The 27,328-nt window shown below is 40.4% G+C and overlaps 2 protein-coding genes across 6 annotated transcripts; both read right to left on the bottom strand.

Moving 5' to 3' along the window:
• Positions 1–11,814: 11,814 nt before the first annotated feature.
• LOC145963730 (uncharacterized) lies at positions 11,815–14,448 on the bottom strand. Of its 5 annotated transcripts, none has more exons than XM_083085896.1 (7): positions 13,768–14,440; positions 13,454–13,503; positions 13,243–13,323; positions 12,818–13,141; positions 12,575–12,682; positions 12,352–12,490; positions 11,815–12,263 (listed from the first exon to the last, which is right to left on the bottom strand). In XM_083085896.1, the coding sequence occupies exons 4-7, from the start codon at positions 12,830–12,832 to the stop codon at positions 12,031–12,033; spliced, it is 495 nt and encodes a 164-aa protein (XP_082942022.1). In that variant the 5' UTR covers positions 12,833–13,141; positions 13,243–13,323; positions 13,454–13,503; positions 13,768–14,440; the 3' UTR covers positions 11,815–12,030. The 5 variants fall into 5 exon arrangements, with proteins under 5 accessions (XP_082942022.1, XP_082942020.1, XP_082942021.1 ...); XM_083085894.1 differs by having other exon boundaries at positions 13,454–13,626; XM_083085895.1 differs by having other exon boundaries at positions 13,454–13,579; positions 13,671–14,440.
• A 10,524-nt stretch (positions 14,449–24,972) lies between these two features.
• On the bottom strand, positions 24,973–26,954 carry LOC145964152 (uncharacterized). The gene is made up of 2 exons (XM_083086600.1): positions 26,736–26,954; positions 24,973–26,247 (listed from the first exon to the last, which is right to left on the bottom strand). The coding sequence occupies exon 2, from the start codon at positions 26,198–26,200 to the stop codon at positions 25,748–25,750; it is 453 nt and encodes a 150-aa protein (XP_082942726.1). The 5' UTR covers positions 26,201–26,247; positions 26,736–26,954; the 3' UTR covers positions 24,973–25,747.
• Positions 26,955–27,328: the final 374 nt, after the last annotated feature.

Genomic DNA, 27,328 nt, shown 5'->3' on the forward strand with positions numbered 1-27,328 from the left:
TCCTCGCGCTGTTTAACACACAGCACTTAGATTCCGCTTAAATCCGCGACACTCGATCCAATTCAAAACCGAGCGTACTACGGAGCGCGTGTCAGCTGGTTGTGCGATTCAGCCTGGGCGTCTCCATAAAATTCGCATTAAAAATGTCCCATGTAAAGCCGCCGCTAACCCGGGAGCTAACACGACGAGACAGAAGCGCCAAACCGCTAGTGCATTCGTAGGTTCACCATACGAGGCGGGCGGAATGTTCGAGATCGAACTTCATTATCATTAATTACGCAAGGGAGCGCCTATCCTGAAACTAAAATTCGCCGCGTCGTAAGAAATCGTGGTTTCTCTAGCCGCAGATCATAGCGCGCTTTCAACGGGCGCGCTCCACGAGTAAGACAAGGACAGAAACAGCGATAGGTCGTTAGACGAGTAATAACAACACGACGCAGCAAAATTCGATTGCGACCCTTTCGCTCCAACAACAGATTCGAAAAACGTTCGTTGCGTTCGCGAAAAAGCAGAACCGTGAGACTCGTGGAGTAAGGTGCGCGCTGGAAAAAGAGATTCTCGTTGCTTGCGAGTAGTTCCGTAGCTTGCGGAAATTATCTTTTCTGCCTGTAATTAAGATCAATAGTTGTAGTATTATTACCTTTTTGTAATTTTTATTGTGTTTGTAGAAAAAGGGAAAAAAAATACATAATTCGTGTACATTTGAAATTGACTATTGGCGTAATTCGGAGTCCGTGTCTCGCATACACATACAATACATTATACGCACACGCACATATATATATATATATATATATATATAATTATTAATCTTTATTACTTTACAGCTAAAAAAACAGATAATCTCAAAGAAAACAGTGCTATTGAGAGAATTGCTAATGCTTTGTGCGATACTTCCAACGATGAAATTATTTTACCGCCTCCACCTCAGCCTGATGACATCGACTCTTTTTTAAATTTGTTGGGGTCTCGAATTCGTCGTTTATCCGAAGAGCAAAAACAGGAAGCATTTCAAAGACACTTACAGTTGTCATATGATATGCTAAAAGAAAATAGTATATAAAATCAAATTCTAACTGTTATTATGAAACTAAATTATCACAACTATTGTTTTGTTTGCTACATTTTATTGAATAAAGTAATATAATAATGTTCTTTATAATAATGTTCCTAATAATGTAAAATTTTTTATTAAAAAGTTACAAATAAAAGATTACAAATAAAAGATTCAATATAATTAACTTATACTTAATATTTATTTATATATTAATACCTATTTACGCAATTAATACTTATTTACACAATTAATACTTATTGACATTATTAATTATTTTATTTCTTTATTCTTAATATTTTAACAGTGCTCGAATTGCCAGGGAACTGCTCCTTCGCTATTAAAATAGTGACAAAATGTATCTCTTATCATCATGGCTTTACGTGAACCTAAATTAGAACCACATTGAGTTATATTTCGCAAAGCACCTTCATCAGTTATATCTGAGCTCAAAGTATCAGATATAAAACTGTATGAATTGTCTTGATCAATTAGATTGGATGGTATATATTCGTTATGATCAATATCTTTAATTCGCAGCCAATTGTGTAAACAGATAATGGCCTGAACAATTTTCATACATGTATCAACTGTAGTGTCAATGGGACGCCTTAATATCCGCCATTGGCTACATACAATTCCAAAAGAACTTTCGATCATTCTTCTTGCTCTACTCAGTCGATAGTTGTAGATTTTTCGTTCTTGACTTAAACCTCCTCTTCCAGGATACGGTCGAAGTAAATATTCTGATAAAGGAAAAGCTTCATCACCCACGATTACGAATGGTAGAGGTATTTCATCAGCTAATATAGCTTGTGGTTCTGGTAAATTCATTTCCTCATTATGAAATTTTTGTCCCATTAAAGAAGATCGAAAAATGCCACCATCACTACGTCGACCATATGCTCCAATGTCCACAAAAGTAAACATATAATTTGCATTACATATTGCCAGAAGTACTATGCTGTGAGAATTCTTGTAATTATAATATGAAGAACCTGCGTTATTAGGACACTGAAAAAAAGTATTACAAAAATTGTTATCAATTAAAAAATAATGTTAATAATGAGATTTAGGAAATAATCATTTTACTGATTTTACTACATTTTGTATTACTACATGCTTTCCATCAATAGCACCTATGCAATGAGGAAAGTTCCATTTTTCCTCAAATTCATCTGCTATGCGTAACCAATCTCCTTCACTCAAAGTAGATGGAAGGACTTCCTCGTGAATACAATTCCAAATGACATTACATGTATCGCTAATAATGTTAGAAACTGTTGTTACACCAATTAGATATTGATATGATATTGATTTCATAGAATCACCAGCAGCTAAATATCTGTAAAATGTAATATATTTAAAATGCAAGTAATAATAAACAGATTGTTAACATATTGAATGTCGAGCTTCAACAGAAAGATCTGTCTCAGTCATTAGCGATGGCACTCAATGTAATAATATAATAATATTATAATTAATAACAACATACCTTAATGTTAAACACAAACGTTCAGGAGCGGATATTGGCTCACGAAAGGGAGTTATCTGTTTACTCAAAGAAGGTCCTACTATTTGTAGCAATTCTTCTAACTGTGTAGCAGTCATTCTAAAATAATTTCTAAATGTGCTGTCTTCCAAAATAATATTAGGAAATATTGCATGGTAAAAACCATGCATTTTTCTATTTTTAAATAACGGTGCAACCCAATAACGTTTTTTGGTATATTGTCTTTTCTTCATTTTTTCCAACTCATGAATCACTGCTATACAAATCATTTGACGTTTTTTATTCTTCTCTCGCCTTTTTAAATTTATTATTTTTAAGCATTCTCTTTGCCATTCGTAGTATCGTTGATTACATAACATTTTTTAAATGAAATTAAGATCTGTTAACTTAGACACGTTATTACTTTTAAGAACAACTTGATGAAAGGTTATTCCGTTTTGACGCCAGACGTTAGCGTCAATCAGTTTTCATTGACGCTACAACGCTGCGGCGATATGACGCTAAAAGCCAGCGTCACAGCGTCAAGTGAAAACGCACCCTAATAATTTCCCTTTTCCAAATCAAGTTGATTCAGCCAGAGCTTGAGTGGCCCGTTTATATCTGCACTTCAGTCTTACGAAGGAAGGATAACAGAGGATTTATGACCTTGATAGTAGGATATTTTAGGATCTGAAAAATGTCATAAGGAGGAGGCGCACCCAGGGCCCCCCCGAGCTCGTTGCGTCCGGTGATTCCTTAACAGTGGACAGGACCACAATATGTGCTGAATATCTTGTCTGGGACAACCACAAGGACAGTCCGGTCGTCTGATAATGCCACATCTATAAAGGCTGTAATTCAAATTGTAATGGTTAGCTCGGATTCTACAAACAGTTACTATTTCAATGCGAGTAAGATTAAATCTATCGAACCAAGGACGCTTCGCGAAAGCCGGGTAAAGGCCAAAATACTGCGCGTCGCGAAGTTCTGCTTGCGCACGCAAGTATCTCTCAACCGTTGTGTGATACTTTTTCCGGGCAACAGAGTAAAAGTCAGTGTGGGGAGGGAGATAGTCGATCGCTTCACCATTCCGGGCAGCTTCCCCCGCCAGGAAGTCCGCCGTTTCATTACCAAGAATCCCCACATGAGAAGGAATCCATACTAAGGTGATATCAAGACTCTGTAAAAAGGCTGACCTCAGCTTGTTCTTCAATACAAATATCAAGTAAGGGAGATCTCTGTTCAACGATTCGTTGGACACAGTCTCCACCACGCTGCGGGAATCAGTAAATATCGAGGACCTTTTGATACCTCTTTCCAAGATGCAATCGATGGCACAAATAATGGCGATGCATTCGGCCGAGTAAACGGAGAAGCCGCCATCCAGCCTATACTTCCTCTGAATCGAGATGTCAGGGGAAAAATAAGCAGCGCCTAAATGCGGGAATGAATCAGTCTTAGATGCATCTGTAAAAAAGGTACTTCCGTTCCCAATAAGATACGAGAAATGAGAGAGAAAAACAAGCTGAGGAAAAGCTGCCAGAGAGATTTGCTCGACTACATGTGGGGGGGTGTATTCAACTTTCGATACGAAGGTGGAAGTTTCGTAAGAAAACAGGAACAACGGAATCCTGGTGAATGCTGCGACCCTAGCTTTGTAATCCTTCACGAAGCGGAAGGCCCGATAGAGAGGAAATTTACTAACTAAATCAGAGGAGAAGCCAGATTCAAAAAAGGAGAAATGAAGGTTCTGAAGTTTGTCTATTAAAATATTAGGTCTAGTAGCTAAAGATTTAAATAAGAAGTTTTGAGTTAAGAAATCCGATCTAAAACGAGCCGGGCTAATACAGGTTTCTGCATATACTATATGGCATGGTGTGGAACACCTCAGACCGGCGCAGTATCTCAGGGCTCTACGTGATACCCTCTCAAAACGTTCCGTGAAGCTCTTGTTATGGAACGGAAAAAGGAAAGAAGCGTAGTCCGAGGTGCCCCTAATCATAGCTTTGTAAATATTCAGCAGAGTCTTGGGATGAGAACTCCACCAGACTCCTCTCAAGAATTTAATTATGTTAGCAAGTTTGCCACATTTGTTAATAACGTAGTTAGCATGGAGATGGTCGGTGAGCCGGGGGTCAAGAAGAACTCCCAGAAACCTGGTAGAAGACACAGGATAAATACTAATATTTTCTAAAAGAATGGAATAATTTCCAGGATTAATTCTTTTTTTCGTGAAAATCATGAGGGCCGATTTAGAGGGGGAGATCGTCAAGCCCCGCTCAAACAAAAAGGCAGATAGAGCCCCCGCCGACCTCTCAAGCGATATCAGAGAAGAGTCTATGTCAGAGGAACGTCTATACATAGCGATGTCATTCGCAAACTGAATCATCCGGCAGCCACCAAACAAGGAGGACTCACATTTTGACATGTAAAGGTTGAAGAGAAGGAGACTCAGAATCGAGCCCTGAGGCACACTCTTATGAGAGAAGAAGCTCTCTGTCAATCCTCCATTCACGACAAATTGCAACTCTCTGAAACACGTTAATTGATATACAAATCAACAAAGTCCTTAGGCGGAAGGCCCAAGTCAATAAGGTGAGAAGTTAAAATGGAGGGGATAACATTATCAAATGCACCCTGTATGTCGAGGAATAGACAGCTAGTTGATTGCTTTGAAATAAATCCGTGATGGATTTCAGTGGTTAATATGCCCAGATTATCAAGGCATGAGGTTCTTTTGCGAAATCCGAATTGAAAAGGAGGAAGGATGAGGGAGGATTCGACCCACCAACCAAGACGATACAAAATAAGTCTTTCAAGGACTTTAAGAAGACAAGAGGTAAGGGAGATTGGACGGAGTTTACCAGGAGAAGATTTGGGGATGAGAAATATCAAAGAGTGATGCCAAGAGTTTGGAAAAGAACCGGAGTCAAAAATGGAATTAAGAACATCAAGCAAGATTGTTAAATACTCTTCCGGTAAGAGAGAGAGCATTTTATTATCGATTCCGTCAAATCCAGGAGAGGAGCGGGTTTTTAAATTGCGGGTGACCGACATCAATTCCTGGAGAGAGAAAGGATAATCAAACATCTTACATGAATAGTTCATTGGAAAATCATTGATCGATGAGAATGAACGATGGAAAACAGAGGGAGGACAAAGGGAATTAATAGATTCTTGGACGGAGTGCAAAGGATGGAGATTAGAGGAAGGGGGAATAATAGTAGGATCTTCAAATTGACGGGATCTAAAACGCTTGATGAATCGCCACAATTGGGAGATGGGAGTATATTAAGTGTAGAACAAAATTCCTTCCATCCCCTGGTCTTTTCGGATCTCAGAATTCTCCTAGTGACTGCTTCTTGTTTCTTAAAAGCAAGATAATTTGAGAATGTAGGCTGTCTTTTAAAAGTATAGAGAAAGATAGAGAAGAGCGTCTGACATTGACCGCCTGTTGACAATTGTCATTCCACCAAGGAGCTGGTGGGGAGAATCTTTTTCCCTTTTGTGAAGAGTATCGACCCACTGTGTGGGGCTTGTCAGGATCAGAATGCCATTGTCGGCGAAGGTGATCTGTAAAACAAGAATATTTCTGGACTGAGTTCAGCAAGGGATCGCTCAAGGATTCCCTCAGTGAGTCCAGTGAGGAGAAAAGATTTTTAACAAAAATTTCATCTTGCGGTTTTGAATGCTTAATTTTATGGGAGAAAAGGTTATTCCTTTTAGGAGCACGATTAAAGAGAGTTGTGGTTGGATAATGATCACTAAGAAAAGTGTCGTCAAGGACCGCCCAATCACAGAGGCCTATAATAGAAGAGGAAATGAAAGTAAGATCAATGGCAGAGATCCTCTGTCCCGGGCGTGTCAAAAAAGTAGGAGAGCCATTATTAATGCAGGTGAAGGAGGCCTCAATGGCTGAAGAGAGCAATAGCTCACCTTCTTTGTCAGAATATTCACAGCCCCATTCGCCGTGGTGAGCGTTGAAGTCACCAAGTAAAATAACATTCGTGAATGAAAGACAAAAAGCAAAAAGGGCTTCGTACTCCTCCGATGTGAGGGAGCCCCTAGGATATCTGTAGATAGAAATAATAGTTAAGTCAAAATTATCAAAATGAACCGAAATAGTCTGACTATCAAGTCTGCCCTCAAAAGAGATACTATCGTGAATATAAGAATAAGATAATGTGGGGCGGATCGCCAAGGCGAGACCTCCTCCGAATTGAGAGGTTGAGTCCTTACGGAAAATAATGAAATTGCGGAGGGCAAATCGAGAGTCAACCATGTCTCAGAGAGTGCCAAGATGTCATATTTATCAAAAATGATACGTCAGACTTGCCCCGAACGGAACGACAGTTCCACTGTAAAATGGCCAAGGATGAAAAGGCCGAAGGGTTACCAAGAGTGGAGTCAGTCATCACGGGAACGGTCCCGGGCGGATAGCCCAATTAAAGGAGTCACAAGAAAATGTTCAATGAGGCCACTCACAACATCGCGGACGCCCAGCGCCGCCAACACAGGTTCAAGCTTCTCCATCAAGATACCAATAAGATGAAGGAGCACACTCATTTGTGACACTTCCAAGCCCAGAAAACGCTGAATCAATGAAAGAAGCGGAGGAAGATCGGACGCCATGACCACCCCGTTACCGGAAACCGAGGGGGTCCTGCCATTAAGGTAGAACAAGGAGGAGAAGGAACCGGGAGAGGAAGTGTCAGCCTTCAGAGAGGACGACCGCACAAATGGACGGGGGGGAGGCTGTGAGGATTCACTATTATTATTATTGTTGTTGTTATGATCCTGGGTTTTGGTTCTCGGTTTAATAGTTTTTTGCTTAAATTCAGTGGAAACCCTGAAAAGAGAACCAAGGAAGTCAGAAGAACACGAGGAGGGCGGAAGCAAAGACTCACCCGACGAACAATTTTCTTTCTCGGAGAGGGGATGCGCTAACACCCGTGAGTAGAGGCGAGAGGGCGGAGGGGGCGAGGGAGCAAGTCTCCCCTGAAAGGGGGGGGGTGGAGTTAGGGAGCCCAGGGTACTCCCGGTCCTGGAACAATGGACGATCTCTATCGGGGGCAGGCTCTCTACCTCGTATATAAGTTGCAGCCTCCGACAAAGGAACATTCTCTCTTGCAGAAAATTCTCTAATCCTCCTCTGTAGAATATATTCAGGACACGAGTAGTCAGAGGCCCTATGCGGTCCTTTGCAATTTATACAGACTGGGGCAAAGTCTTTCCTAGGGCAGGCCTCATCATCGCCATGTCTATTACCACCACAATCCATACAGCGAGCGCGGCTCTTACACTGTGCGCCTATATGCCCGAAACGAAGGCAAGAAAAACACAAAGAAGTCTTAGATATAAAAGGGAGGGCGGAGTGTCTCAACATATATAAGTATATACAATCAGGTAGGGATTGACCTCTAAATGTAATCAATATAGTGCGAGAGGGGATCAGAGTATTAGAATTATCTACATTAATATTTACATTATTATTTACACTAGGCTGTGTCGAAGAAGAGGAAGGGAGGGGACCTCCCCTTCGCCTATTCAATCTCTGCACCGAAAGTATCGCTACAGTGGATTCAAGCCCAGCCAGGATCTCCCCATCAGAAAGGTCGAGCGGAACACCGCGTATGATACCCTTTCTAGTTGTGCGATAAAGTGGAATGTAAGCACAATAACCTTTTTCCTTTAAAATGACTCGAAGTTAGTTTATTGGCAGCTTCACGAGTTTTGAAGCGAATATTGATTTTAGAATATCCAGTTTTCTTTAGTTCAAGGATTTCATTTTTATTAGAAAAGAAAAGAAGGCGATCGACTGCCAAAGGATCAATAGGAGAGTTTGCAGAATTATTATTATCACTAATTCTTTGAACTATTACGTCAAAAGGTCCAGGAGAACCGAGACCATACATATTCGCATTAGGGAGGGGGAGATCCTGGAGATCCGCAGAAGCTGCAGCGCAGCTCGAAGAATTAGTGGCACAATTACCCTTATCTTTGAACGAATGACTATCTCCCTCACCCAGGACTTGCCGTTTACTCACGGAAGCGGTGCTCTGGGGGTCTATTACGGTTTTCGGATTGGGTGAAAATGACGAAAGTGAACAACTCACCCAATTACGATTGGTCTCACCTCGTGAAAATACGAAAATGTCCGTGTGAGCTCGACACAAAATTTCACGTGAAAAAGTGAAATCAAGCACAGTAATTGACAATTACAAAGAAAACGATTATTTTTCATGTGCAATGGATAATTTAATGATCGCGATATTTGCACAAGATCGAGACAATACAATGCTGAGGATACGAAGAAGACTACGAGATGTCTCAGACCCATTTAGTATACCGGAAAGCGAATTCCGCAGCCTTTACAGGTAAATGAGATTTGATACTTTTGGAGATTAGGTTATATTTTCTAAAAGTTTACAATAAAAATAAAAAATGCAATTGAATAAAATGAATACTTGGTACACTTTTTATAATTTTTTAAAGATTATCCAGGGAAGCTGTGCGAATTCTGATTGAAGATTTACGACCCTTATTACCAAACCCAAGACGACGCCACGCAGTTTCTATTGAATTACAGGTATTAAAGTTAAAATGTCACACATTATGAAGTATTTTAATGATTTTTATTTGTTGAAACTTGGACTAAAGTTCATAGACTGGTTTTATATAAGAATGTGAGACCGATCTATGAATTCTATGAATTACTAAGACAGCATATCATAACGCATGCATTAAAAGTTACAGGAATAGCTCTGCTGGTATTTATATTATGACAATAATTTTTTAGGTTCTAATTACGTTGAATTTTATAGCATCTGGTTCATATCAGAAACGAGTTGGTCAAGATTATTTATCGTGTGTAAGTCAACCAACAGTTAGCAAAATTCTACGTAATATAGTTAATGCATTGAATATTTTAATGGATGACTGGATTCAATTTCCAATCGAAGATGCAGAAATTCAATATGTTAAAGAAACGTAATAAATGTAATTATTATTTTTTTAAGTAATTACTTTAATTGTATAGGAAATACATTTTATTTTTATGTTGCAGTTTCTGGGCCCGTACACAATTTGCTGGTGTTATTGGAGCAATAGATGGAACTCATATAGCAATTGTTCCACCAAATGCAGAGAGAGAGCAGCTGTATATAAATAAAAAATTATACCATTCATTGAATGTTCTTATTGTACGTATACAATATTATGTAAAGGTAATAATATATATGATTGATATATATATATATATATATCAAATATATATATATATATATATATATATATATATATATATATTTGATATATTATATATGATTGATTTTACAAAGTAATTTAATATATTTATAAATAATTTAATATATTTAATAAATTTATAGGTATCGGATTATGAGGGTAAAATTTTAACAGTAAATGCTGCACACGGTGGAAGAACACATGATGCCAGAGTTTGGAGAGCATCTGTGTTATCTAATCATCTGCAAGAAATGTACGTTCCAGGACAAAGAAATGCTTGGCTTTTAGGTAACAGCATGTTTAGTTAACAGTGTGTTTTCTTTTCTTCCAGTAATAATACTTTAGAGGGTGTTAAAAACTATCTGTCTTTTCGTTTGTAGGTGATAGTGCTTACCCGTTGTTGCCATATTTGATGACACCTAAGCTGAATGAACCTGAAGGTACACCATCAGCAAGATATACGCAGTGTCATGTCCGAGCTCGTTCTTGTGTGGAACGATGCATAGGAGTTTTAAAGGGAAGGTGGCGATATCTTAGAAAAGAGAGAGCTCTACATTATACACCAGAAGTTGCAGGTATAATTGATATAACAAAAACATTATGTGTATGTGTGTGTTTGTATAAATTTTCTTTATAGAGTTAAATAATTTATTTTTTTCAATTTTTAAGTTCATAAAATAAAGGCAGTGCACGCGCAAAGTTTCTACCCTTAGTTTTAAAAACAAAAGTTATAAGAATTGTAATATTTAAATATTGCATTAAATATGTTAATTTTTTAGCTCGGATAGTCAATGCTGCTTGTGTTTTGCATAACATTGCTGTTCGGTGTAGACTTCCAGAACCGGAGTTGTACTATGATGAAATAGATCAGGAACTTCCAAGAATAAATCAAGATGCAATGGAAAGTGGGCATGAGGTTCGCGAACGAATTATTAATACATATTTTCAAAATGATAGACTATAATTTTAAACTTTTGTATTTATTATTTATTATCATATTTATCACAATCTTAACACAAAACTTTTGTACTTTGTTCAAGTATTTGTACATTGTGTATTTTATTATTTAAATAAATCTATTTGTTTACGTAAAAGAATCTATATCTTATTTATATATCATCAGATAATAGTTTCATTTTTTTACCTTAACATAACGCACTTAAATATGTATTTATTATACGTATTATATATATATATATATATATATACAGGGTGACCCATTTTAACTTAGGCAGCCAAATAACTCGAAAAATAAGCAAGATAGAGAAAAATGTTTTAGACAAAAGTTGTATGGTTTCGAGGGGGCCATAAGATGGTATCATTGGTTTGACCTTGAAGAGTCATTTGAAGGTCACGTGAAGGTCACTTCAATTTTTTTAAATGGAATATCCTATATATTTTTGTACATTCTTGTAGCTTATTTCGAGAGCTTTCCAAAACACTATAATTAAGTACCTTTCCGTTAAGTACTTTTTGAGTTATGATGCTTGAAATAATTTCTTAATTTTACATAAACCGTAAAATATCTTGTAAAATATTCATTTTTCGATTATCTTACCTTAATACTTTTATGTACAAAATAATGAGAGGAATCAATTGGTGTAAAGAAAACACATAGTTGTTTTTAAGAAAAAATATGGAATTGTTAATTGCAAATTACATATTTTTTCTTCGAAACAACTATGTGTTTTCTTTACACCAATTGATTCCTCTCATTATTTTGTACATAAAACTATTAAGGTAAGGTAATCGAAAAATGAATATTTTACAAGATATTTTACGGTTTATGTAAAATTAAGAAATTATTTCAAGCCTCATAACTCAAAAAGTACTTAACGAAAATGTACTTAATTATAGCGTTTTGGAAAGCTCTCGAGATGAGCTACAAGAATATACAAAAATATATAGGATGTTCCATTTAAAAAAATTGAAGTGACCTTCACGTGACCTTCAAATGACTCTTCAAGGTCAAACCAATGATACCATCTTATGGCCCCCTCGAAACCATACAACTTTTGTCTAAAACATTTTTCTCTATCTTGCTTATTTTTCGAGTTATTTGGCTGCCTAAGTTAAAATGGGTCACCCTGTATATATGTATATCATATTAACGTTAAATAAAAATAAAATAACGCAAAAAAATAAAATATATAAGAAAAATGAAACATAATAACGTAAAAAAAATAAAATGTGTAAGAAAAATGAAACGTAATAAAAATAAATAGAAGGCATATAATGGTTATGTAAGATATGAAGGTGCCATTTTTTCAACTTCTTCTCTTAAACGCATAATATTATAATCAACATTACTTAAGATATTCTTACAATCAAAATAAAAATTTTTTAAATAATCAAATTTTTCTTTTTCAAAAAGTAATTTTTCTTTAGAGATTCTCAATCTTTCTTGTTTAATTTCAGTATTTTCACGCATTAATTGTACAGCTGCACTAGAATTTTCTTTATTACTCATAGCTAAAAATTTAAAAAAATTAAAATATATTGTTTAATTCTAATTTATGTTGATATTAAAAAAAATTACAAATGTAATCAATAACAATACCTTTGTCTGGTACTCCTTTAGGAATAACATGCTTACATAGTTCGGGACTTGTATTTTTCTTTTCCAAAATAATATCATCTATTTCTTCAATGTCATTAAAATCAACATTATATTGAGAACAATTATTTTGTTCTGTCTCCTGTAAATGTTAATTTTTAATTTTCTACTATTAATAACACATGAACATTTTATTTGCCAATACAAATATAATGATTTTACTTACTTGTGCTGAAAAATCTGGATCATAAATTCTACTTGTAGATGTTGACGTATTTTTTACCAAACCATCGATCTTGTACATTTTGTTTGTAGCCAATGTAGAAGTAAATTTCTGGAAATATTATTGAATTTAATTATAAGATACAAATATTATTTATTTTACATTCATCATATCTCTATTAATCATATTAAAAATATATTATTAATCATTAATAATATCATAAAATGCAGTATATATTATACATACCCTTTTCATTAGCATAGAATTAGATAGATGTTCTTTTAATCCAACTTCTTGCGTTTCACATAATTCTCCATATATATTATGAGCGAATCCTCTTTTTACGGTTGTATTGTTAATAGGTGCAGACTCTCTCTGTATAATTCTATTAAAATTTCCTCCTTCAGGTATATCAGTCAAACCAGCAGCTTCTGGACCTATGATTTCTAATAAATTTTCTTCCAATTCTGTTAATTTAAATACTTTTGGTGGTCATCCACCTGTACCACCAGCATAACTTTTATTTTGGGCACACTTCTTTAAAACATTCGACTTCCAGTCTCTCCATGTCTACATTTATGTAAAATATATATTATTTCTTAATAATCATAGTAGTGTAATTAAATGTTGTTATGTTTGTCACTTAATATTATAATTTTTTTCATAAATACCTTTTGCCATTCTTTAGCTTGTTTCTGAGGTCCATTTCCAACAGCATTTAAGGATGTACTGATAGCAGCCCACATATCATCCTGTGTGTAAACAAATTAATTTTCCTATTATTATCTACATTATTATATATTTTTCTATTATAAATGAAATATTGAGATATTGTTATACTAATAATTTTAATGTGTATTGATAAAAAATATATATACTTACTAATACTTTTTTATTGCTACTATTATAGCGTAAGCGGCCTCTTGCAAAATCTTCATTTTGTTTCATATAATTTAATAAAATTTTTTTTTGGTGTTCAGTAATATTCATTTTATTCTTTATTATTTTCTAATTATAAATAACTTTTAGCACTTTAACCTCACTTTTTTTACGCTCTATGGTCATAAGTGGATTTATGAAAATGTGAGATTATTATTACCGGAAATGCCTAGTTACTTCACATTTTCACTCAACCGTTCCATAATTGAGTGACCAAAGTCACGTGAAATGATAATGTGAAAAGTGAGTAAACTCACCCAAAAACCGTAATAGGCCCCCTGGTCTTTCTTCCTTTTATTTTTGTTAATTTTCGCTTCCGCGTCCATGGGACGAATACTAGGATCAATGTCCATGTCGGACTCAGTCGCCGTGAGAGTAGAATCCGGCTGCCCATTGTTTGGCTGCGAAACAGGCAAAATTGTATTAGAATTTGAATTATTCTTCTCCGTCGTAGTTTCCAAAACGGAGTCAGTGGACGGAGAGAAAGGAGGGAGAGAGAGAGCTATAAAGTTAAGTTTGTCTTCGTCACTTATTTCAGTCGAATCGGAAGCTGACCGTATAAAACTTCTGTCATTGTCACACAAAATTGTCGATGTTTTATTCGAAAAGGATTTCATAAGATCCTGAATGGACATGCTAAAGGGAATACGGATCGTGCTTTCGATGAATTGCCACGCGGTCGACCGGCCAAAATGGCCGAGGATGACGTGGCGCTATAATGCGCAGAAATTCTATACGGCTCACGTATGGTAGCCGAGTCATTCAAAGGCCCGAATATGCCGGAAATATAACGAGGCAGAAATGCCAAAAATGATAGTACTCCTCTGGTGCAGAGGAGGTTGTTATAACACACTCAAAAATCACGCAAGAGAGCACTTCGGATAACACGTCCGTTACTATCGAATGTTCGATCCGAAGTCTGAGACACACTAGAGTGAGTGCCTCTATATCTTTGGTGGATCGGGGCGAGGTATGTGATGGCGCTAGTGCGTTCGTAAACCCATTCATTTGTATTTTGTCCAGATGGAGGGACGCCACAATCACTCCCCCTTTAGTGACTCCGTTCATGGAGTCGCGAATCTAATTTTTCGTGCAAGATGTCCTTTCTCTGTCTCAGCTGGCGAAGGTTCTGGAAGGGAATTATCCTCAGGTAGTTGTTGGTTCTCCCTAGCCCTTTCAATGAACGCCGGCTTCAATCTGTCAATGTTGATCTCAGTCGGTCGGTCCTTGTAGTTGATCCTATACAAAAAATCAGTCAGTCTTTTGATTATGGGAAAAGGTCCTTCATATGGTTGTTCTAGGGATCTGGTCGCTCGATCGACCCTGACGAAGACATGTGTACAGTCCTCCAACTCCTTGTGAACAAAGGCCTTTTGTTTGATGTGATGCACTGTGGGCTTCGGTCCTACTCGCCGCATTCGCTCGCGTAGTTTCTGCAGGAACATGTCTGGGCATCCTGTGGGCTCCTCGGCTGCGAAATATTCACCGGGTACCTGTAGTGTTTTTCCGTAGACCATCTCTGCTGCGGATGTCTTAATGTCGTCCTTGTAACTGTTTCGCAATCCTAAAAGTACCATAGGAAGTACATTAGTCCAATCCGTGGTGCCGTGACACATGATTGCTGCCTTGAGCGATCGGTGCCATCGCTCGATCATCCCATTTGCCTGCGAGTGATACGCTGTCGTTCGGATTCTCCGACTTCCTATTAGCTTGACCATCGCTTCAAATATTGCTGACTCCAACTGCGCTCCTCTGTCGGTTGTAATCATGTATGGTGCTCCGAATCGTGCGATCCATGTATTAAAAAATGCGTCTGTTACAGTGTCCGCTGATGTGTCCGCTATTGGTGTAGCTTCCGGCCATCTTGTTGTCCTGTCGATCATGGTTAAACAGTACTTCATTCCTTTAGAGTTGGGTAGCGGTCCTACGATGTCTAGGTGTACGTGTTGGAACCTATCGTCCGGGACTGGAATTCGCTCTGGAATTCTGTGATTGTGTCTGTGGACTTTCGCTCTCTGACACGGTAAGCATGTCTTGGCCCAGTTAGCAATATCTTTCTGCATACCTGGCCAAACGAATCATTGTGCGATTGTTTTCTTTGTTGTCCTTCCACTTGGGTGTGACAGATTATGTATGTTGTCGAAAATTTGCTTCCGTAATACTCTCGGTACGTATATTCGAATTTCTTTGTCGACACTGCAGTATATGGTTTTGTCTCCTCCGCCTCACCGTAGTGGCCTTAATGAGAGTGATGTCTCAGTCTCCAGTAGAGCTCTGAGTTCCTCGTCTTTCTGCTGTTCCTCGTAAAGTTCGTCTGTTGTGACGATAACTGGTAGGTTGACTGCTTCTACTCGTGACAGTGCATCCGCTACCTGGTTTTCATGCCCTGCAATATGGACAATATTAGTAGTAATCTGACTTATAAAGTCTAATTGTCTCCTTTGCCGTTCAGAGGCTTTATTAGAAGCTTGTGAGAACGCGTATTGTAGTGGTTTGTGATCCGTTAACACAACTACGTTTCGTCCTTCTGCCATGTGTTGAAAGAATTTTAATGCGGAATAAATTGCTAGGAGTTCTCTGTCGTATGTGCTATAGTTTTGTTGTGCCTCAGATAACTTCTTAGAGAAGAATCCTAATGGCTTGTATTCTCCCTCTTGATACTGCTCCAATACCGCTCCCATGGCTACTTTGGAAGCGTCTGTTCTGAGGAGTAGTTTGGCGTTTCCTCGTGGATGAACCAGTAGGGTAGTCTCTGCTAAACGTCTTTTACTTTCATGAAAGGCTTCCTCTGCTTGTGTAGTCCACTCTATTGGCCGCTTGTCGCGTTTCTTCGCTCCTGTCAGGTATCCGTTTAATGGAGCTAGAATGGCTGCTGCATTTTTGATGAATCTGTGATAGAAGTTGATGATCCCAAGATATCTCCTAAGCTCTTTTATATTGTTCGGCTTCTTGAAATCAACGATGGCTTTTACTCTATCGTTCGTCGGACGTATTCCTTCTTTGTTGACTGTGTCCGAGATATTCGACCTCTTTTTTCGCAAATTCGCTTTTTGTCACGTTGATAGATAGTCCGTGCTCCTTTAAACGTTGAAATATTTGCTCGAGATGTCTTCGGTGTTCCTCTTCGTCTCTTGATGCTACCAACAGATCGTCGATATAGCCGTCACAAAAGTCGAGTCCTCTTAGAACTGCGTCAATAAATCTTTGGAAAGTTTGCGTTGGGTTTCGCAAATCAAATGGCATTCTGTAAAATTCATACAATCCGAATGGTGTAGTTATTGCAGTTTTATGGCAATCTTCTTCCGCTACTGGAATCTGAAAGTATGCTTTCACAAGATCTATTTTGGAGAAAACGGTGCATCCAGCTAAATGGTATGTAAAGTCCTGTATGTGAGGTAGAGGATATTTATCCATGATCGTCACACTGTTCAATTTACGAAAATCTCCGCACGGTCTCCATTCTCCGTTGCTTTTACGTACTAGGTGTAACGGACTTGCCCATTGTGATGAAGAGGGGCGACATATTCCTTGTGCCAACATCGTCTCGAACTCTCGTTTCGCGGCTGCGTACTTTTCTGGGGGCAGTCTGCGTGGTCTTTCTGCCAATGGTGGTCCCTTGGTCACAATGTGATGTCTCACATCGTGTACGGTCTTCTTGAGCGCTGTAGGACGTGTGATTTCGATGTACCTGCGTAAGAGTTCCTTGACTTTGCATCCTTTGTCTATTGTGGCAACGGTGGGCTGTTTCCCTGTGGTTATCCTTGCCTTGGTACTCAGTAGAGTCTGTTCGTCGACCAGTCTTCTGTTCTTTAGATCCGGTAGAATCCCGTGGTTCGCCAGGAAGTCTGCGCCTATGATCGGCTGTCGGACATCAGCTATGATGAACTGCCATCTAAATGAGCGTCGTAGTCCTAAATCCACTACTCGTGAGCTGCTGCCGTAAGTATTTATGATTGTGTTGTTTGCTGCGAACAGTTGAAAATCTACGGGTGTGAGCTTTCCTCTCATCATCCTCTTCGGGATTACTGAGATGTCTGCTCCCGTATCTATAAGGTACGTAATGCCATTCTTCTTGTCGGTTATTGCCAGGCGTTTATTATTTCTAACCACCCCGTCGACGACCGCCTGTACTCGCGACGGCGGGTTTAGTTTTCCACCGCCTTCGGCTTATTAAATGTGCAAGGTTGTGCGCATCTAAACGCTTTGTCGCCGAATCTGTTGTGATAATAGCAGTACTCGGCGTTACCTTCGCGGTCTTGACGGTGATGTGAACGTTCGCGGTTGTCTGCTCGTTCTCGGCCGCTGGAATGTCCTCGCGATCTACTGCGTCGCTTATATTTATCTCTTACGGAGAGTTTCTTGACTTGTTTCCTCAGTTCCGCAATCTCCTGCAGGATCTGGTTGTCTGCGTCTGTCTGTTTTTCGGTGATAGTCTGGATTGCTGTCGCTGCTGGTCTGGCCATTTGTATCACCTTATCTGCCTGGGCCGCTAGCTTTGCTAAATCTTGAACTTCGCTAATTGCCAGGATGGTACGCACACTTTCTGGGAGTTGTTCCATAAATATAGATTTTAGAATTTCATCCGTTACTTGACCTGCAAATTCCGTAGACGTTGTAGGAAGATGGAGGGTTTCTCGTCTCCTAGTTCATGTGAGCCTAAAAGTCTTCTGATCTTCGTTGCACTTGTCTCTCCCAGAATCGAGCATATGCGATCTTTCAAAGTTTGATATTTGTCTTGCTCAGGTGGGTTAGTTATCAAATCCGCCACGAAGGGAAGAACGGGTTGATCAGCATTGAGTACTATGTAGCGAAATTTTGATTCGTCACTTGTTATTCGGTGTATTGCAAAAGCTGCTTCGGCTTGTGCGAACCATAATGCCGGATTGTCTTTCCAAAATGGTGGTAAGCGCACTGCCTGGACTGCGTCGATGTTTGCGCTTTTTGATCCCTCTCCGTCGTTATTCATAGCTTTCGGATAAGGGTTGTCGAATGGTTTTTCCTCGACGGACGTCGTGTGCTCGGTGTTGCTTCCTTTGACTAGTTTTGTTGGCGAATGTTCAATCGGCATACCTCTTGCCTAAATATCGCCAACGTGTTTTCGTTCGCCACGTGGTGCGAGGCGGGAAAAAAAATATATCTCACGTCGGTGGTTACCACTATAGGGAGTCAGATTATTAAAGACCTCCTATTAACTGTCGTTCGATGCCGGGTGGATTGATACATTCAGTTTGTCTTTATAAAAATATATTTTACAACAAAGGAATTTACAACTATGGTTTCAGTCTTTGGTAACTTACGTCCGCTTCGGACGACGAGACACACTAGAGTGAGTGCCTCTATGTCTTTGGTGGATCGGGGCGAGGTATGTGATGGCGCTAGTGCGTTCGTAAACCCATTCATCTGTATTTTGTCCAGATGGAGGGACGCCACATGTTGCCTAGCATTGTGCAAAGGGCTTAAGGCCCAGTTCCACAACTTAAGCCGACGGCACACGGTACGATTTTTCGTACTGGATTTGATAAGATTTAGTAAAATACTAAAAATGCACCAATCAGAATGCAGCATTTCTAATATTTTACTAAATCTTATCAAATCCAGTACGAAAAATTGTACCGTGTGCTGTAGGCTTTACTTTAACCGAAGTTTAACTCGTTAAAGGAAGATTTACATTGCGTCCAATGTCCGATGTATGACGTCCGATTGGATACAGTGGGCTTTATAAAGAGTCAGGTTATTAAAGACCTCCTATTAACTGTCGTTGGATGCCGGGTGGATTGATACATTCAGTTTGTCTTGATAAAAATATATTTTACAACAAAGGAATTTACAACTATGGTTTCAGTCTTTGGTAACTTACGACCGCTTCGGACGACGAGACACACTATCTTCTTTTCTTCTTCTTTTTCTGTTTTGGCACTGGGCAATATTATCTTTCGCCCATGCTGCCAGATATCTTCGTTATTTTCGAAATTAAGTTGGTTCAACCAGCGTTTGAGTGGTCCAATTATATATGCACTTCAGTCTTGCAAAGGAAGGATAAAAGAGGTGTTTATGATCTTGATAGTAGGATCTTTTAGGATTTCAAAAATGTCATAAGGGGGAGGCGCGCCCAGGGCTTTCCCGAGCGAGCTCGTCAGTTGCGTCCGGTGATTCCTCAACAGTGGACAGGACCACAATATGTGCTGAATATCTTGTCTGGGATAGCCACAAGGACAGTCCGGTCGTCTGATAATGCCACATCTATAAAGGCTGTAATTCAAATTGTAATGGTTAGCTCGGATTCTACAAACAGTTACTATTTCAATGCGAGTAAGATTAAATCTATCGAACCAAGGACGCTTCGCGAAGGCCGGGTAAAGGCCAAAATACTGCGCGCCGCGAAGTTCTGATTGCGCACGCAAGTATCTCTCAACCGTAGTGTGATATTTTTCCCGAACAATAGAGTAAAAGTCAGTGTGGGGAGGGAGATAGTCAATCTTTTCACCGTTTTGAGCAGCCTCTCTCGCCAGGAAATCCGCCGTTTCATTACCAAGAATCCCCACATGGGAAGGAACCCAGACTAGGGTGATGTCAAGACTCTGCAAAAAGGCTGATCTCAGCTTGTTCTTCAATACAAATATTAAGTATGGAAGATCTCTGTTCAACGATTCGTTGGACACAGTTTCCACTACGCTGCGGGAATCAGTAAATATTGAGGACCTTTTGATGTCCCTTTCCAAGATGCAATCTACGGCACAAATAATGGCGATGCATTCAGCCGAAAAAACAGAAAAGCAACCATCAAGCCTATACTTCCTCTGAATCGAGATGTCAGGGGAAAAATAAGCAGCGCCTAAATGCGGGAATGAATCAGTCTTAGATGCATCTGTAAAAAAGGTACTTCCGTTCCCAATAAGATACGAGAAATGAGAGAGAAAAACAAGCTGAGGTTAGCTGCTGATGAGATTTGTTCGACCACATGTGTGGGGGGTGTATTCGACTTTCGAAACAAAAGTGGAAGTTTCGTAAGAAAATAGGTACAACGGAATCCTGGTGAAAGCTGCGACCTTAGCTCTCTAATCCTTCACGCAGCGATAGGCCCGATAGAGAGGAAATCTACCGACCAAATCAGAGGAGAAGCCAGATCCAAAATAAGTAAAATGGAGGTTCTGAAGTTTGTCTATTAAAATATTAGGTTTAGTGGCTAGAGATTTAAATAAAAAGTTTTGAGTTAAAAGGTCCGATCTAAAACGGGCCGGGCTAATACAGGTCTCTGCATATACTATGTTGCATGGTGTGGAACGCCTAAGACCAGCGCAGTATCTCAGGGCTCTGCGTGATACCCGTTCAAAACGTTCCGTGAGGCTCTTGTTATGGAACGGCAAAAGGAAAGAAGCGTAATCCGAGGTACTACCCTAATCATAGCTTTGTAAATATTCAGCAGAGTCCTGGGATGAGAGCCCCACCAGACTCCTCTCAAGAATTTTATTATGTTAGCGAGTTTACCACATTTATTAATAACGTAATTAGCATGGAGATGGCCGGTGAGCCGGGAGTCAAGAAGGACTCCTAAAAACCTAGTAAACGATACAGGATAAATACTAATATTTTCTAAGAGAATGGAGTAGTTCGCAGGATTAATTCTTTTTTTCGTGAAGATCATGAGGGCCGATTTAGAGGGGGAGATCGTTAAGCCCCGCTCGAACAGAAAGGCGGACAGAGCCCCCGCTGACCTCTCAAGTGACAACAGAGAAGAGTCTATGTCAGAAGAGCGCTTATACAAGGCGATGTCATCTGCAAATTGGATCATCCGGCAACCACCAGACAAGGAGGATTCGCATTTTGACAAGTAAAGATTGAAGAGTAGGGGACTCAGAATCGAACCCTGAGGCACACCCCTATGAGAGAAGAAGCTCTCTGTCAATCCTCCATTCACGACAAACTGCAACTCTCTGAGACACGTCAACTGGTACACAAACCAACAAAGTTTAGGCGGAAGGCTCAAGTCAAGATGAGAAGTCAAAATAGAGGGGATGACATTATCAAATGCGCCCTGTATGTCAAGGAATAGACAGCTAGTTGATTGTTTTGAAATAAATCCATGGTGGATTTCAGTAGTTAATATACCCAGATTATCAAGGCATGAGGTTCTATTGCAAAATCCGAATTGAAAAAGAGGAAGGATGAGAGAGGATTCCACCCACCAACCAAGGCGATACAAAATAAGTCTTTCAAGGACTTTAAGGAGACAAGAAGTGAGGGAGATTAGACGGAGTTTACCAGGAGAAGATTTAGGGATGAGAAATACCAAGGAATGTTGCCAAGAACTTGGAAAAGAGCCGGAGTCAAAAATAGAATTAAGAATATCAAGCAACATTATTAAATACTCTTTCGGTAAAAGAGAGAGCATTTTATTGTCGATTCCGTCAAATCCAGAAGAAGAGCGGGTTTTTAAATTGCGGGTGACCGACATCAATTCCTGGAAGGAGAAAGGACAATCAAACATTTTGCATGAATAGTTCGTTGGAAATTCGTCAATTGATGAGAATGAGCGATGGAATACAGAAGGAGGACAAAGGGAATTAATAGATTCTTGGACGGAGTGCGAAGGATGGAGATTGGAGGAAGGGGGAATGATAGGATCTTCAAATTGACGGGATCTAAATCGCTTGATGAAGCGCCACAAATGGGAGATGGGGTGTTCGGATTAAGTGTAGTACAAAATTCTCTCCAGCCTCTGGTCTTCTCCGATCTCAGAATTCTCCTAGTGATTGCCTCTTGCTTTTTAAAAGCAAGATAGTTAGAGAATGTAGGCTGTCTTTTAAAAGTAGAAAGAAAAGAACGTCTGGCGCTGACCGCCTGTTGACAGTTGTCATTCCACCAAAGAGCTGGTGGGGTGAATCTTTTTCCCCTTTGTGAAGAGCATCGACCCTTTGTGTGAGGCTTATCAGGATTAGAATGCCATTGTCGGCGAAGATGGTCCGCAAAACAAGAATGTTTCTGGACTGAGTTCAACAAGGGATCGTACAAGGACTCCCTCAGTGTGTCCAATGAAGAGAAAAGATTTTTAACAAAAATTTCGTCTTGCAATTTTGAATGTCGAATTTTATGGGAGAAAAAGCTCCTCCTTGTTGGAGCACGGTTAAAGAGAGTTGGATAATGATCACTAAGAAAAGTGTCGTCAAGGACCCCCCAATCACAGAGGCCTATAATAGAGGAGGAGATGAAAGTAAGATCGATGGCAGAAGTCCTCTGTCCCGGGCGTGTCAAAAATGTAGGAGAGCCATTGTTAATGCAGGTGAAGGAGGCCTCAATAGCTGAAGAGAGCAATAGCTCACCTTCGTTGTCAGAATGTTCGCAGCCCCATTCACCGTGGTGTGCGTTAAAGTCACCTAGTAAAATAACGTTCGTAAATGAAAGACAAAAAGCAAAAAGAGCACCGTACTCCTCCGATGTGAGGGAACCCCTAGGAAATCTATAAATAGAAATAATAGTTAAGTCAAAATTATCAAAATGAATCGAAATAGCCTGACTATCAAGTCTGCCCTCAAAGGAGATACTATTGTCAATATAAGAATAGGATAGAGTGGGGCGAACCGCCAAGGCGAGACCTCCTCCGAATGGAGAGGCTGAGTCCTTACGAAAAGTAATGAAATTGCGGAGGGCAAACCGAGAGTCAACAGTTAACCATGTCTCAGAGAGTGCTAGGATGTCGTATTTTTCAAAAAGGGCCGAAGACACATCAGACTTGCTCCGAATGGAACGACAGTTCCACTGTAGAATGGCCAAGGATGAAGAGGCCGAAGGGTTATCGGGAGTAGAGTCAGTCATTGCGAGAGCGGTCCCGGGCGGATAGCCCGATTAAAGGAGTCATCAGAAAATGATCGATGAGGCCACTCACAACATCCAGCGGATGCCCAGCGCTGCAAGCACAGGTTCAAGCTTCTCTATTAAAACACCAATCAGATGAAGGAACATACTCAATTGTGACGTTTCTAAGCCCAAAAAACGCTGGATCAGTGAAAGAAGCGGAGGAAGATCGGGCGTCGCATCCATGGCCACCCCGTTACCGGAAACCGAAGGGGTCCTACTATTAGGATAGAATGAGGAGGAGAAGGAACCAGGAGAGGAGGTATCAGCCTTCAGAGAGGACGTCCGCACAAATGGTCGGGGGGGTGGCTGTGAGGATTCATTATTATTATTGTTATTGTTGTTGTAATCTTGAGTTTTGGTTCTCGGTTTAACAGTTTTTTGTTTGAGTTCAGTGGAAATCTTGAAAAGAGAACCAAGGAAGTCAGAAGAGCAAGAGGAAGGCGGAAGCAAGGACTCACCCGACGAACAGTTTTCCTTCTCGGAGGGGGGATGCGCTAACACCCGTGAATAAAGACGAGAGGGCGTAGGAGGCGAGGGGGCAAGTCGCCCCCGAAAAGGGGGGGAGGAGTTAGGGAGCCCAGGGTACTCCCCGTCCTGAAACGATGAACGACCTCTATAGGGAACAGGCTCCCGACCCCGTATACAAGTTGCAGCCTCCGATAAAGGAACATTCTCACGCGCAGAAAACTCTCTGATCCTCCTCTGAAGAACATACTCAGGACACGAATAGTCAGAAGCCCTGTGCGGCCCTTTACAATTTATACAGACTGGGGCAAAATCTTTCCTGGGGCAGGCCTCGCCGTCACCGTGTCTATCGCCACCACAATCCATACAACGAGCGCGACTCTTGCACTGAGCGCCTATGTGCCCGAAACGAAGGCATGAAAAACACAAAGAAGTCTTAGAAACAAAAGGGAGGACAGAGTGTCTCAACATATATAAATATATACAATCAGGTAAGGATTGACCTCTAAACGTAATCAATATAGTACGAGAGGGGATTAGAGTATTAGTATTATTTACATTATTATTTACATTAGACTGTACCGAAGAAGAGGAAGGGAGGGGACCTCCCCCTCGCCTGTTTAATCTCTGCACCGAAAGAATCGCTATAGCAGATTCAAGGCCAGCCAGGATCTCCCCATCAGAAAGGTCGAGTGGAACACCACGTATGATACCCTTTCTAGTTGTGCGATAAAGCGGAATGTATGTACAATAACCTTTTGTTTTTAGAATTTGACTCGAAGTTAGTTTGTTGGCAGCTTCACGAGTTTTGAAGCGAATATTGATTTTAGAATATCCAGTTTTCTTTAATTCGAGGATTTCATTTTTATTAGAAAAGAAAAGGAGGCGGCCGACCGCTAAAGGGTCAATAGGAGAATTTACAGAATTATTATTATCACTAATCTTTTGAACTATTACATCAAAAGGTCCAGGAGAGTTAAGACCATACATATTCGCATTAGGGAGGGGGAGATCCTGGAGATCCGCAGAGGCTGCAGTGCAGTCTGAAGAAATAGAGGCACAATTAGCCTTACCTTGAACTGAATGACTATCCCCCTCACCCAGGACCTGACGCTTACTCACGGACGAGGCGGTGCTCTGGTCATTTTTCCTTTTATATTTGTTAATTTTCGCATCCGCGTCCACGGGATGAATACTAGGATCAATGTCCATGTCCATTTCAGACTCAGTCGCCGTGATAGTAGAATCCGATTGTCCATTATTTGGCTGCGAAATAAACAAACCTGCATTAGAGTTAGTCTTCGTCGTAATTTCCACAGTGGAATCAGTGGACGGGGAGAAAGGAGGGAGAGAGAGAGCTATAAAGTTAAGTTTGCCTTCATCACTTGGTTCAGTCGAGTCGGAAGCTGACCGTAAAAAGTTACTGTCTTTGTCATGTAAAATCGCAGATAATTTATTCGAAAAGGATTTCATAGGATCCTGAATGGACATGCTATAGGGAATACAGATCGTGCTTTCGATGAATTGCCACGCGGTCGACGGGCCAAAATGGCCGAGGATGACGTGGCGCTATAATGCGCAGAAATTCTATACGGCTCACGTATGGTAGCCGAGTCGTTCAAAGGCCCGAATATGCCGGAAATATAACGAGGCAGAAATGCCAAAAATGATAGTACTCCTCTGGTGCAGAGGAGGTTGTTATAATACACTCAAAAATCACGCAAGAGAGCACTTCGGATAACACGTCCGTTACTATCGAATGTTCGATCGGAAGTCTGAGACACACTAGAGTGAGTGCCTCTATATCTTTGGTGGATCGGGGCGAGGTATGTGATGGCGCTAGTGCGTTCGTAAACCCATTCATTTGTATTTTGTCCAGATGGAGGGACGCCACAATCACTCCCCCTTTAGTGACTCCGTTCATGGAGTCGCGAATCTAATTTTTCGTGCAAGATGTCCTTTCTCTGTCTCAGCTGGCGAAGGTTCTGGAAGGGAATTATCCTCAGGTAGTTGTTGGTTCTCCCTAGCCCTTTCAATGAATGCCGGCTTCAATCTGTCAATGTTGATCTCAGTCGGTCGGTCCTTGTAGTTGATCCTATACAAAAAATCAGTCAGTTTTTTGATTATGGGAAAAGGTCCTTCATATGGTTGTTCTAGGGATCTGGTCGCTCGATCGACCCTGACGAAGACATGTGTACAGTCCTCCAACTCCTTGTGAACAAAGGCCTTTTGTTTGATGTGATGCGCTGTGGGCTTCGGTCCTACTCGCCGCATTCGCTCGCGTAGTTTCTGCAGGAACATGTCCGGACATCCTGTGGGTTCCTCAGCTGCGAAATATTCGCCGGGTACCTGTAGTGTTTTTCCGTAGACCATCTCTGCTGCGGATGTCTTAATGTCGTCCTTGTAACTGTTTCGCAATCCTAAAAGTACCTTAGGAAGTACATTAGTCCAATCTGTGGTGCCGTGACACATGATTGCTGCCTTGAGTGATCGGTGCCATCGCTCGATCATCCCATTTGCCTGCGGGTGATACGCTGTCGTTCGGATTCTCCGACTTCCTATTAGCTTGACCATCGCTTCAAATATTGCTGATTCGAACTGCGCTCCTCTGTCGGTTGTAATCATGTATGGTGCTCCGAATCGTGCGATCCATGTATTAAAAAATGCGTCTGTACAGTGTCCGCTATTGGTATAGCTTCCGGCCATCTTGTTGTCCTGTCGATCATGGTTAAACAGTACCTCATTCCTTTAGAGTTGGGTAGCGGTCCTATGATGTCTAGGTGTACGTGTTGGAATCTATCGTCCGGGACTGGAATTCGCTCTGAAATTTTGTGATTGTGTCTGTGGACTTTCGCTCTCTGACACGGTAAGCATGGCTTGGTCCAGTTAGCAATATCTTTCTGCATACCTGGCCAAACGAATCTTTGTGCGATTGTTTTCTTTGTTGTCCTTCCACTTGGGTGTGACAGATTATGTATGTTGTCGAAAATTTGCTTCCGTAATACTCTCGGTACGTATATTCGAATTTCCTTGTCGACACTGCAGTATATGGTTTTGTCTCCTCCGTCTAACCGTAGTGGCCTTAGTGAGAGTGATGTCTCAGTCTCCAGTAGAGCTCTGAGTTCGATTCGTGCGCCAGCTACCGAGCAGTTAACACGTACTCGCGTGCTTCCTCGAGTGTTTTAAGAGTTTTAGAAGCCTTCTTTAAAGTGTTGCAGTGAAAATAATAGCTCATTAAATTCAGTGTAATTAATCCTAGCCTCAATAATATTATCCGCTCGGATCGCTAATGGGTAGCATATTACTTACGCTATAAACTTTTACTACGCGCTTTCTGCGTGTGCATCCGCCATCTTGGCCCTTTGTCCGGGCAATTTCCCGGCTGGGCGACCCATCTCATTATGTCCTCCCAAGACCTTGGAGGAGGCAAAACACAGCCTTTCGTCAAAATGGCTAATAATTCAATTTTAGAAACCCAAAAAGCAGTCGATACTTTAGCTG

The sequence above is a fragment of the Camponotus vicinus genome, unplaced genomic scaffold (genome assembly GCF_025532165.1).
Source record: "Camponotus vicinus isolate PSW18456_S1 unplaced genomic scaffold, iyCamVici1.0 SCAF_13, whole genome shotgun sequence".
In the NCBI taxonomy this organism is placed as follows: domain Eukaryota; kingdom Metazoa; phylum Arthropoda; class Insecta; order Hymenoptera; family Formicidae; genus Camponotus; species Camponotus vicinus.